The 12,573-nt window shown below is 38.7% G+C and overlaps 1 protein-coding gene across 1 annotated transcript; it reads left to right on the top strand.

Moving 5' to 3' along the window:
• Nucleotides 1-6,684: 6,684 nt before the first annotated feature.
• LOC135935893 (protein yellow-like) lies at nucleotides 6,685-8,633 on the top strand. The gene is made up of 4 exons (XM_065478516.1): nucleotides 6,685-6,996; nucleotides 7,346-7,924; nucleotides 8,087-8,237; nucleotides 8,299-8,633. The coding sequence occupies exons 1-4, from the start codon at nucleotides 6,685-6,687 to the stop codon at nucleotides 8,631-8,633; spliced, it is 1,377 nt and encodes a 458-aa protein (XP_065334588.1).
• The last annotated feature ends 3,940 nt before the right edge of the window (nucleotides 8,634-12,573 follow it).

Raw genomic sequence — 12,573 nt, 5'->3', positions numbered from 1 at the left:
TTTCAACAATGTGCAACAATAGTTTTGCTTTAATTTGAATAAATTAAAAACCGACTCGAGGCCGCTCGATCGAGCATGGCATTAAGTCGGCGAGTTCGCCGATCATTCTTCGATAATACTTTTACCCATTCCATTTGATTAGATACAACAAGAGGACCCATGATTGACATAGTAAGGTCAAAATCGACCTTCAGGGTCTCGTCAGGTACAGACCCTGAAGGTCGATTTCGACCTTAATATGTCTACACTGGGCCCTCTTGTTGTGGATTATCCAATGCAATGGGTAAAAATATTATGGACGAATGATCGGCGAACTCGCCGACTTAATGCCATGCTCGATCGAGCGGCCTCGAGTCGGTTTTTAATTTATTCAAATTAAAGCAAAACTATTGTTGCACATTGTTGAAACTTGGTGAGCTTGTGCAGAATTTCAAGGGCTACATTTCAGCCCTGAACCCCAAAAAAATCTAAGGGATCTATCTTCCCTTAATTATGAATTTTCGAAAAAGGTCGCGAAAGGTGACCTTGACCTACAACCTGCGAATTTTTTGTTAAATAAAAAGTTGTGGGTCGAAAACTAGGTTTATTAGTGAAGATTTCAAGGTATTATCAACGCAGTAAAAGTTTCAGTCCACCTTCCATGAACAGGATAAGCAAATATAATTGTATTTTAGATTTTCGTCGCCAAAATACCGCGTCAGATTCACCACGGAAAACTGCAATCTTATAAATTGATGACATAATCGCCAAAATTGTAATTACAAATTTTTTTTGAAAGGCAATAATAATAATAATTTTTAATAATAATAATGCAGCAACATGTTAAATAATTTTGGAAAATTGCATGATTCTGCACAAATTCACCAGTTGCGAATGGCCCTTTTGGTCTCCCAATATAAATGGGTACAGCTGTTACGTAGTATTATTTTAATGCGATTTAACTAAGATTTAGGACACAATCCTGCTGCTGTGTAAACAACCCTTAAAATGATTTTATTTGATGAGCTGGAACCAAAAATCAGTCTAGCCAATCACCGTTGAAACGTCAGTAAATTGATAAAAAAATTATCTTTACGTTTCCACGGTGACTGGCTGAACTGATTTTGGTTTTCAGCATATTAAAATCAATTATTTGAAGTCCAGAATGCACAGCAGCAGGATTGAGTCCAAAACCACATTTGAAAGTAAATAACATCGAAAGTTGCTGTTAATTGTCGAGACTTCGAACAAATAATAAGCCATTCGCAAATGCCTAGCAATGACTATCAGAGAATATTAAATTCAAAATATAACCTGCGTAGAGATTGCCAACATCAACTAAATATGATTTAATAAAACTATTTTGGGAATTTAAATTGTTGCAAACATCAACACAAAGAATGTGTGGTGCAAATTTCAGCGCTTAAAAATGACGTTTTTTAAAATTAATTCGACCAAAAGCCGGTTTTAGCTGGCTGAATTGACGAAAATAATTAAAGTAACAAAGGAAAATTATTGAAGTGTATTAAAACACATTTCTTCCACTTAAAATTTGAAGAACGTTCAATTTTAAAATTTAAAATCCAACTTCAAAAATTAAAAAACTTAAGTGTTTCATTAGTACATATATAAACACTCTCGAGCTATTATATAGCCATAAATTGAAAATGACTAAAAAGAGCCATGTTAACGCTTGCAAACAAATGCTGGCATTCACTCGCCTGGCTTAAAGATCTGGTTAAAATCAGTGAAATCTTACATTTGAGTCTTAAATTAAGTCTCAATTTAGGCACACAAATATAACAACAAAATAGCTATCAAACACACAAGTTACCACACTCATTCTTCCTTCGTGTGGTCCGCAGTTTTAAGCATTTCCACTTGTTCCTGTCAAATTGTTGTTTTACGTCTCCCCGGAGTCGCATCCAGCCGTCTCTTCCATTCCATGTCAGCGAAAAATAGCACAAAAAGACATCACGCTACAAAATAAAATGCAATTTATTACTTTTTCTACTCAATAAATTCGCCATGCGTTTAAATGCATACCTGCATGCTGCGCGGCAAAGGTTCAGTTCGGTTGTCCCGGTTGTCCAAGCTTGGAATCCCTTCCTGTACATGTGCAGACAGATTAGGGTGGGACACGGTTCAAGCCTGCTGACACAAGGATGACAATAAACAATTTGAAATGACAATTTTGGTGTTTACATACAATCACATACAATGAACAATCAGTTTTACGCGCGCGTATTTTTGTAAGCCCTCCCTGCTAAAATCTAAGTAAATTCAATATGCCCTTACCTTGCAAACCATCCGTCATTCGTCCAAGGATTCGTTGATTAAGTTGATTTCTCAAAACACGTCCAAAAACACGGCGAAAATCTCTGACGAAAATTATGATGCAATAATCCAGCCAGCCGTCCTGTTTGTTGTTCGTTCTCAAACACAAACAACCAGCACGGCGGCAGCTTATGCTACTGCCGACAGTGGCGCCACGCGCGGCCTGACGAGTGTAACAATGAAACGCGCGCGAAAGCTGCTTGAGTGAATTGTGCTCAAAACGATTAAATTAAAAGAGTTTAAAATGCTACTAAGGGTATATTAAAACTCAATAAATATATTTTTAATAAATACTTTTTAACGTTACACGGAATAAATAATTAATTGTGGTTATGAGGTTGCCCATTGGTTAACCATTGGGTAACCCCTTTTGGTTATCATAGTTAATTTTTTAAGTTACTTGTGTATTTTACTAAATAAATAAATTTAAACCTGAATTGAAAAAATCTGAAAAATTTTAGAATTAAAAGGAGTTAAAAAAATATGGTGCCCGCGCATGGGCTAACCATTTGGTGACCAAAAGGTACACATTGGGTGGTTATTTTAAAATGCATAAAAAATTTAATTTCCGCTAATTAAATACCATCTTTTATCTGTGCCCAAAAATTGACCCAAACAGTTCATGAATCGGTCACACCGCAGTTATCCCATCCGAGTTGCCCGAAAGGTGCCCTTTTGGTGCCCACGACTACGCACTGGTATTTTGGATGATCAAAACCAAATTAAAAAATAAATAAATGAAACATAATTCAAGATCATGCCTGAATTGCAAGACCCCCCTTAACTCAACTTTTGCTAGGTGACCACGGTTACCACCCTGCCCGCTCCGGCTATCCGAAAGGTGCCCGTTCGGTGCCCAAGACTGGGCACTGGCATTTCGACATGATACAAGCAAAATTTCAAAAACATTGCAGTGAAAAATGATTCAGGGTCATGCATGAAATTCAAAATCACTCTTAGTTTAAATTTTGTTGGATGACCGCAAAAGTGACCTCCTGCCCGCTCTGGTTATCCGAAAGGTGCCCATTCGGTGCCCAAGACCGGGCACTGGCAATTCAACATGATCTAAGCAAAATTTCAAAAAATTCCAGCAAAAAATGATTGAAGGTCATGCCTGAAATGCAAAACCATCCATAACTTTAATTTTGTTAGGTGACCGCAAGTGACCATAGTTAACCGCCTGCCCGCTCCGAGTATCCGAATGGTGCCCGATGGGTGTCCAAGACTGGGCACTGGCAATTTCGGTGATCCAAGCAAAATTTCGACAAAAATTTAATGAAACATGATTCAGGATCATGCCTGAAATGCAAAATCACCCTTAGTTTTAATTTTGTTAGGAGACCGCAAGTGACCCTCTGCCCGCTCCGGGTAACCGAAAGGTGCCCATCGGGTGCCCAAGACTGGGCACTCAAAATTTGCATGATCCAAGCTAAATTTAAAAAAAAAATCCAATGAAACATGAATCAGGATCATTCCTTAAATGCAAAACCACACTTTGTTCAACTTTCGTCAGGTGACCGAAAAGTGACCGCGGTTACCCCTCTGCTCGCTGGGGGACTGATATTTTTTAAAACAATTCCAGGTCTTCAAAATTCTCAACGTTTCCCTGCGACAATGATTGGAGATTCGAATACCCTGCACCAAATGAGAATTGTAATCCTCATTCTGATCTGTTCAAACGCACTCAGCTTGGTCTTGTGCTGCACAATTATTTTTTGGTGCATCCTGGTTGCGAGGCAGAATCAAAAAATCCTGAGAGATCAGTTGAAAGGAGAGCTGGACACTCATTTCTACGATTCTGCGCAGTATGACGACGTTGGACCCGAAACTGCAGTCGAGCTAAATGATGCAGAGTCGGAACACATTTACGATGACGTCGGACCGGAACCTAGCACATCCGCGCAATATGTTGATAAATCGGAGCTTCCTGCTTCGGAGCTCTATCTTCAAGTCTTACCCAGCGACGATGAAGTTCAGCTTTAACATTTTAAATATATTAATATGCCTTTTATTTCCTAATTGTTCTTGTAAAAATAAAATTAAACAAAAACTAAAGGTGAACGTATTTATTTCCGGCTGCCTCGTACTCTTATTTCAATTAATTTCAGGGAACTGAGGAAAAATCATTAGACTTTTAACTTGTTTTACACATTAGTTGGAATAAATTTCTGTTCGACCCTTTGGATATTCAAAATTTAAATACTTGGTGCTTTCATTCAATGGTTTCACTGTGGCCGCCAGAGGCAGCGTTGTCGCTACAGCCTGGATGTGTTAGTTCAGAAGCCGCTTCAGAGACGGCGCTAGATGCACTTGGCGTGACGTCACTTGAGGCGGGAAGAAAAAAGCCAGACCGAATGGCAGCATACTGCGCAGGAGGGGAAGAATGAAGTAGATGAGGCGGAGCTTGCAGAATAAAAGCCAAGAGAAGGGGCCTGATATTGGTTCAGCAGTAAGTTGCGTTAAACACGGCGCTGGTAGCGCTTTGTGTGACGTCATAGGAGGGGGTAGTGGGCCAGGCAAGCAGGCACACGACTTCGAATGGCATATCGCTGGAGGGAGAACGAACGAATTAGAAAAGGCGGAGCTTGTAATTCAAAGCCAAGAGCAGAGGCTTTGTTGGTTCAGCAGTTGACCCAAACCTCACTCAGACGCGGCGCTGCGGTAGCGCTTTGTGTGACGTCAAAGACGGAGGGAGAAGTAAGCCAGTCAAGCAACTTTGAATGCATAGCGAAATGTGCGCATGGCAAATGAACGAAGTACAGAAAGTGGCGCTGGGGAATAAAAAAGAACAAGCTGCCGTGTTTTTAAAATCCGATCAAGCGGACCGACGCGCATTTGCCCTGCACAGATCACCCCCTACCCCCTTGTTAAATGCGCTTTCGCTGGCGGCTCTTTGTCAAAACTACTGAAATGCTAAATTATTAATATATAATCGCATGTTTTGCATTTTTCTAGTCCTCTTTACCCCAGTTAACTATTCAGTAATTCCATCGTTTTAATATATATTATTTATCCCTAGCCAAGTGCATTAATATAAATTTTAGGTAAAAATCCCATCAGCCTGCTCCTGTTTTAAAAAAATATATTTAAACCAGTCAACCGTGCTGCTCGAATTGTGGCTGCAATTTTTCCTTGTACGTGTCTACGTGCGCAAAGCAAAATATAGGTGCCGGCCTGTTTCTGCGGTTAGGCCGACGTCGATAGCAGTCGCTCTTATCACCCCCGATTGACGCAAACAAATATCCTGCTTGAAAATCGAACGCAGTACAGAGCTGCGGATTGGTGTTGTTCATCTGTATAAAATTTTAAATTGTATTTCTCACTTATTAAATTAGTGAAGTAATTTTGGGTCCGAAGAAAGAGAAATTGGATTTCATTGCTCCCCCTCTCCAGAAATTCCTCATTTTAAGAAAAAAAAAATACTTTTTTCCTCAGTGTGGTTGGCTACATTCAGGTCGCTCCCAAGGTGCAGGCCCGTTTCTACGATTAGTTCGGCTTCTATTCTTATCAAACACCTGCTTCAAAACGCAACTCACTCACGGAGAGTGTAAAACAAAGAGAAAAAAGCTTAAAATAATGAGTTTCGATACTTCCAATCGAAATAATCATCGCAGAACATGATTAATTCTTCTTTTATTTTGGTTCAGCCAGCCAGTGCATGTTTCGTACTTGAACATAAAACGCAAATACTAAAAAAATATACTGCGAGGTTAATTTAATAATTATTGTTTCTAGCTTCAGTTTTATTTCAATTGGAAAAATGTATTATTTCAATAAACCACATCGCAAATTTAGATTTAAAGTGCGTTTTCCAGGGCACTAAATGAGCTGCTATTGAATTATAGATTTTCAAAAGCCATGGAGGTATCATTGAAATTATTTTAAAAAATTTGAGTTCCGATATTTGGGAATTCCCAGTGTGTTGCTCAGTTTTCCTTATTTGGTGTGCAGGAGAATTTTTGTGACGTATTCTGCTATCGATTTATCGCGCCTTCTGCGTAGTGCCTTTTATCAAAATCGATTGAGCGAGAGGTGAAAAATTTCCGGGTAGACTGCTTTTAAAGGCGAGCTAGTTGCTTTTAAAAGTCACTCAACTTCCTGCAACACTGCTGCAGTTTTGCCTCCGTTTTTACCCAGCTAGCAGGTTCGTACTTTTTGGTTTCATTAAGTAGCTTTTGCCATATATTTCAAGCCAGTTGATTGTGAAGAATTTTTATTAATTTATAATAAGCAAATCGCTCTTTTTGTTTAGGCTGAAATTTTATTATTATTTCTGTATTAAATATCTTAGGGACGAACGCATCAAACATAAATTTTACTTTTCATCAAATCATTTATTACTTTTTTCAGTTTAGAAAAGTTCGAGTCATGAATCCTTTCTTGTGTGTCATCATTCTGCTCCGCCTTTCCGTGGCCACCGCCGTCAACTTCACTCAAGTCTACAAGTGGAATGAATTGGATTACGAGTGGCCGTTGGAAGGAAAAAGGGTACAGGCCTTGAATGATGGGACTTTCAAACCGGAGAATATTGAACCTCTTTACATGGCTGTCTACGGAACGAGGATCTTCCTCAGCCTTGAAAAACATATTGGCATTCCGGTGACTTTGGTGTCTTTGCCGACGAGCAGTGCGTCTTCTGCACCCACGAAGCTCACTCCATTTCCTTCGTGGGACACACATGTGAGTATATGATAAATAATCAAATCAGCAAAACAAACTTTTAAGATACAATTTTATTGATTTTTTTCTAATTTTATGTAGCCATATCTGCGCAAAAGTATTTGAATTTTCTCGATTTTACGTTGTCACAAAATATTTTTTCCACGGAGCAATGTTATTATAGTAAATGTGCGTCTAGCTTTAAGGAATTTAACTGCTCCATTAAGCATATTAAAATATTTCGTATGAAAAAATGACATGTTAGTTATGTTTTAAAATTAAATTAATCTATTAAGAGTTAATAATTATCTGAAAATGGAAATTTCGAGACGAAGATTTGACCGAAAACGCAACTTTATGCCTTTTGCAGAAATATGGAAACTGCGACAAAATTGAAAAAGCAAAAGGGCTGGAAGTAGATGTAGTCGGAAAGCTGTGGGTGCTGGACAGCGGTAGCGATCATTGCAATTCAAAAATATGGACTATCGACTTGTCCAACAAAGATCACACCAAACTAATTCATCGGTTTCCTTTCCACTATTTGATGCACGACATGGTCATTGATGAAACACCCAATGGAACCTTCGCCTTCATCTCGCGCATGGGTGAACAAAACATTGTCGTGTTTAGTTTGGAGAAAAATCAATCTTGGGTTTTGGACACGAAAGCAGTCAAAGTTTTATCCATTGCTCTGTCCCCTAAGAATCAGGAACCGAGACAGCTCTACCTTAGCAAATACGACTCGAATGAACTGTATTCAATTTCCGTCGCCACACTTCGAAACGGAGTTGGAACTGAATACCGGAAACTAATCGGAAAATGGACAGCCAATAAGCCGCATAGAATGCTGATGGACAACCGCGGGACCATGTATGCCGCCTTTTCAGGGGAAAGGTACATATCCTCGTTTGACGCTTCCCAGCCATTCCATGAGCAACGTTTTTATGAGGTAGGTCACCAATTTAAAAAAAGGTTTATGACTTATTTGAGATATTTTTCGCTATTGGTCTATATTTTTAATTTTAGAGTTTTGTGTTTATGGTTCCAATTCTTTAATTTAACTCTTTTGTCTTATTTTGTTAAATTGACAACAGTCCATTACAATTTTTAGGCTGGACACATTATTTCTAGTTTTGCATTGGACTCTAGAGGCACCTTTTGGATGACTCAATTTAGTTCGGCAGGAACCAAGTACAAGTACTTCCTTCTAAAGGCTGCAGTCGGTGCGAAGCCATACCACATCAGTGATTCTCGGACGACAGGTACTTTTCTCTGACAAAATAACTTTTTCCTGGAAGCTCTTTTAACCTTCAATATTTTTAGATGTGGTTAAATACTCATCAACAGATGTCTCCACTGTTCCCTCTTCCCCTGTTACACTCAACTGTACATGTGCAGATCGGAAAACAAAAGAATCTACAAACTCTGCATTGATCGGATCGCTCGCCCTCTTCCTGGTCTTGAGCTGCATCTTCAACCTGTGGCTCACCCTGAGGACGAGAAAATTGCAAAATTCCAACGAGCAGTACTACGCAGGCGCCGTGGAATTGGAAATGCCCGCCCTCCAGAATCCTGTCTCTCCGGAAATGGTGCACGAGGAAATAGAAAATGATTTATACGGCGTCCTCACGGCCCTGGCTTCTCGACCAAGGATGTGAGAAAGCAAAACCATCCACCTTTCTTTCTTGCTGAGTGTGCTGTTTTAATAATTTAATAAAAAAATATTTATTCTTAAATTTAACCACGAATAAAATGTTACGTTCAAATAAATATTTATTTTTTAATATATTCGCTCCTTAACTTCAAGATTAATTTTAAAACCATGCAACCTGCGTAGCATTTATGCCATACCGGTTGAAAAATAATAAATATTTTCCAAAGTCAGTCAATGCTTCAGTAAAAATAAAAATAGTCGGAATTAAATAATTTCTGTCACATATAAAGGAAGCTAAAAATATGATAAATTGACCAGTTGCATAAACCCTTAGTTATTGAAGCCGCCAACAGATGGCGCAACCACAGACTTTCTTATAAATTTTGTTTTAAGCAATTTTAAGGCATTTCCGCTGCGATTTCAGTCTCAATCTAGCTGTTTTGCTTTTTTTAATTAATTTGCTTTTTTTTGACGCGCTGAAAACCAAAATCGGTTCAGCCATTCGCCGTAGAAACGTTGGAAAAGATTTTTTTATTTCAAAAAATAGTTTTTCACGATTCTACGGCGATTGGCTGAACCGATTTTGGTTTTCAGCACGTCAAAAATTAGCAAATTAATTGAAGAATGCACAGTAGCTAGATTGAATCTGAAATCGCAGCGGAAGTGCCTTAAAATCGAAAGTCTACGGTGGCGCCATCTGTTGGCGGCTTCAAACACTTAAGGTTTATGCAACTGGTGAATTGAACTGATTATCTGTCACTTCAATTCTGATTTCTGACAGAAGCCTTTTACAGTGGCCGCCAGAGGCAGTGTCGTCGCCACAGCCTAATCCTGCTACTTTTGAAGAAGCCGCCTCAGACAAGGCGCTACTGGCACTTGGCGTGACGTCATCGGGGGCGGAGAGGGAGATCAGCCAGATGAGCTTGAGCAGGCACACGTCTTTCAATAGCATACCGCAGGAGGGGGAAAGAATGAAGTAGAGGAGGCGGAGCTTGCAGAATAAAAGCCAAGAGAAGGGGCCTGATATTGGTTCAGCAGTAAGTTGCTTTAAACACGGTAGCGCTTGGTGTGACGTCATAGGAGGGGGTAGTGGGCCAGGCAAGCAGGCACGCGACTTGAATGGCATATCGCTGGAGGGAGAACGAACGAATTAGAAAAGGCGGAGCTTGTAAATTCAAGCCAAGAGCGAAGAGGCTTTGTTGGTTCAGCAGTTGACCCAGACCTCAGACGCGGCGCTGATCAACCTCTACCCCCTTGTTAAATGCGCTTTCGCTGGCGGCTCTTTGTCAAAACTACTGAAATTCTAAATTAATAATATGTATCTCAAATAAAAAAAGATGCTCGTAGTATAGTAAGGGATGTTTCTCGATTTTATTGTTGATTTTAGCCGTAATAATATATAATCGCATGTTTCACATTTTTTTAGTCCTCTTTACCCCAGTTAACTATTCAGTAATTCCATCATTTTAATATATTATTTATCCCTAGCCAAGTGTATTAATAGAAATTTCAGGTAAAAATCCCATCAGCCTGCTCCTGCTTTAAAAAATAATATTTAAACCAGTCAACCGTGCTGCTTGAATTGCGGCTGCAATTTTTCCTTGTACGTGTCTACGTGCGCAAAGCAAAGCGATATAGGTGCCGGCCTGTTTTTCTGCGGTTAGGCCGACGTTGATAGTTGATAGCAGCTGCTCTTATCGCGCCCGATTGACGCAAACAAATTTCCTGCTTGAATATGAAACGCAATAAAATACTGTGGCTTGGTAGCTCGATCCGTATGAAAATTTTAACTGTATTTCACAGTGTGTCATTTTCGTCGTAATAATTTTTAGGCCTGCAAAAACAGAAATAGGATTTCAATCCTTCCTCCTCAATAGAAATGCCCCTTTTTAGGTAAAAAATGTTTTCTTTATTGTGGTTGTTCATATTTTCAGGTTTCGACCGAGGTGCAGGTTTGTTTCTGCTGTTAGGCCAGCTGCTATTCTTATCAAACTCTGATGCAAACACGTATTCTGCTTGTAAAGGAAACTTAATCACTGACAGGGTCAAACAAAGGGAATAATGAGAGTTGAAATATACCTCCGCTCGCAATGGTCACCCCAGAACATTATTAATTCTCATTTTTTTCAGCTAGCTAGTGAATGTTTCACACTTCTTGAACATAAAACGCAAAAACTAAAAAAAACAGCGTGAATAATCTTCTAATTATTCTTTCTTGCTTGCTTAAGCTATATTTCAATAGGAAAAATGTTTTATCTTTATAGACCACATCGCAAATTTTGATCTGTTTTCCGTGCACTAAAAGAGCTGACATTAAATTATCAATTTTCAAAATCCTTAGAGATATAATTAAAAAAATTAAATAAATTCATACAAAAATTAGAGTACTGATATTTTGGAATTTCCAGTTTGTGTTGCTCAGTTTTCCTTGTGGAGTGTGCAGGTGATTATTGCGACTGCTTGATGTTTTATCGCCTTGTGCGTTGTGCTTATATCGAAATCGGATAAGCGCAAGGTGCTAAATTTCCGGGTAGACTGTTTTTATATAGGCGAGCTTGTTGCTTTCCAAAGCCACTCAATTTTCTGCGCCAGAGCTGCAGTTTATTCGATCGCCTCCGTTTTTAACCAGTGAGCAGGTTCGTACTTTTTGGATTCATTAAGCAGCTTTTGCACGTTTTGTCTTAAATCAAGCAGTTGATTGTGAATATTTTTTATTAATTTTTTATGCAAATCGCTCATCTAGTTTAGGCTAAAATTATACTTTTCTTTATCAAATATCTGATTAGGAACACAAAATATTAGTTTCATCAAATCATTTGCTCTTTTTGTCAGCTTGGAAAAGTTCGAGACATGAATCCATTCTTCTGTGTCATTTTCTTGCTCGGACTTTCATCCTTGGCCGCCGCAGCCAACTTTACTCAAGTTTACCAGTGGAATGAATTCGACTACGAGTGGCTGTCGGAGGCAAGCAGGACAAAAGCCCTCAGTTACGGAACTATCAAAAAAGAGATTATCATACCTCGTTACATGGCTGTCCACGGAGATAGGATTTTCCTAAGCCTTGAAAAATTTGATGGAATTCCGATGACTCTGGTAACTTTGCAAACGAGCAGCGAGTCTTCTGAGCCCCCGAAGCTCACTCCTTTTCCTTCGTGGAGCATGCATGTAAGTGAATACATAGAAAAGAGTTAACAATCAAACCATATGCGCTCAATATCAACAAAAACAGTAATTTTAAGTAGAATTTTATGCATTCTATTAATTTTCTTAGAATCGTCTAGAAATATTCAGCTTCATTAACAAAATTATTTACATTAGGTCAAGAGGTTAAACACAATTATATATATTATAATTTCTTTACAAGAAGAAGAGAGTTGAATCACTTTTAGCTTTTGATAATTTGCAATCTAAATTAAATATAAATGTAAACAAGAATTCACTTACATAAGAAAAAACAGTTTATGAATTATGCATAGAATATTCGTTGTTATTCACTTTTTAATTAATGATGATGTCAAAAGAAAAAATTCATATTAAGATTTTATCAAAAACGAAAATTTATGCTTTTAACAGGGAAAGGGAGACTGCAACAAAATTCAAAAAGCAAAAGGATTGCAAGTCGATTCCGTTGGAACGCTGTGGGTGCTTGATGAGGGTAGCTACAATTGCAGTTCAAAAATATGGATCATCAATTTAATCAACAACGATCGCATCAGACTAATTCACCAGTTATCATTTCGCTCATACCTGCACGATTTGGTGATTGACGAAAAACCCAAAGAAACCTTCGCATACATCTCGCGGTGGGGTGCACAAAACATTATTGTGTTTAATTTGGAAAGAAACCAGTCGTGGATAGTAGACACATCAGGAATCAAGGTTTTGTCCATCACCCTGTCCCCTAAGGTAGAACCGAGACAGCTCTACCTTGGCAAATACGACTC

Source organism: Cloeon dipterum, chromosome 2 (genome assembly GCF_949628265.1).
Source record: "Cloeon dipterum chromosome 2, ieCloDipt1.1, whole genome shotgun sequence".
Classification (NCBI taxonomy): Eukaryota; Metazoa; Arthropoda; class Insecta; order Ephemeroptera; family Baetidae; genus Cloeon; species Cloeon dipterum.
This window is presented reverse-complemented; position numbering and strand designations above follow the sequence as displayed.

Excerpts from the sequence above, each read along its gene's own strand:
- LOC135935893 (XM_065478516.1), top strand. The coding sequence starts at position 6,685 with ATGAATCCTTTCTTGTGTGTCATCATTCTGCTCCGCCTTTCCGTGGCC. Across the intron at positions 6,997-7,345 it reads TTCCTTCGTGGGACACACAT|AAATATGGAAACTGCGACAA; the intron begins GTGAGTATATGA and ends TGCCTTTTGCAG. Across the intron at positions 7,925-8,086 it reads ATGAGCAACGTTTTTATGAG|GCTGGACACATTATTTCTAG; the intron begins GTAGGTCACCAA and ends TACAATTTTTAG.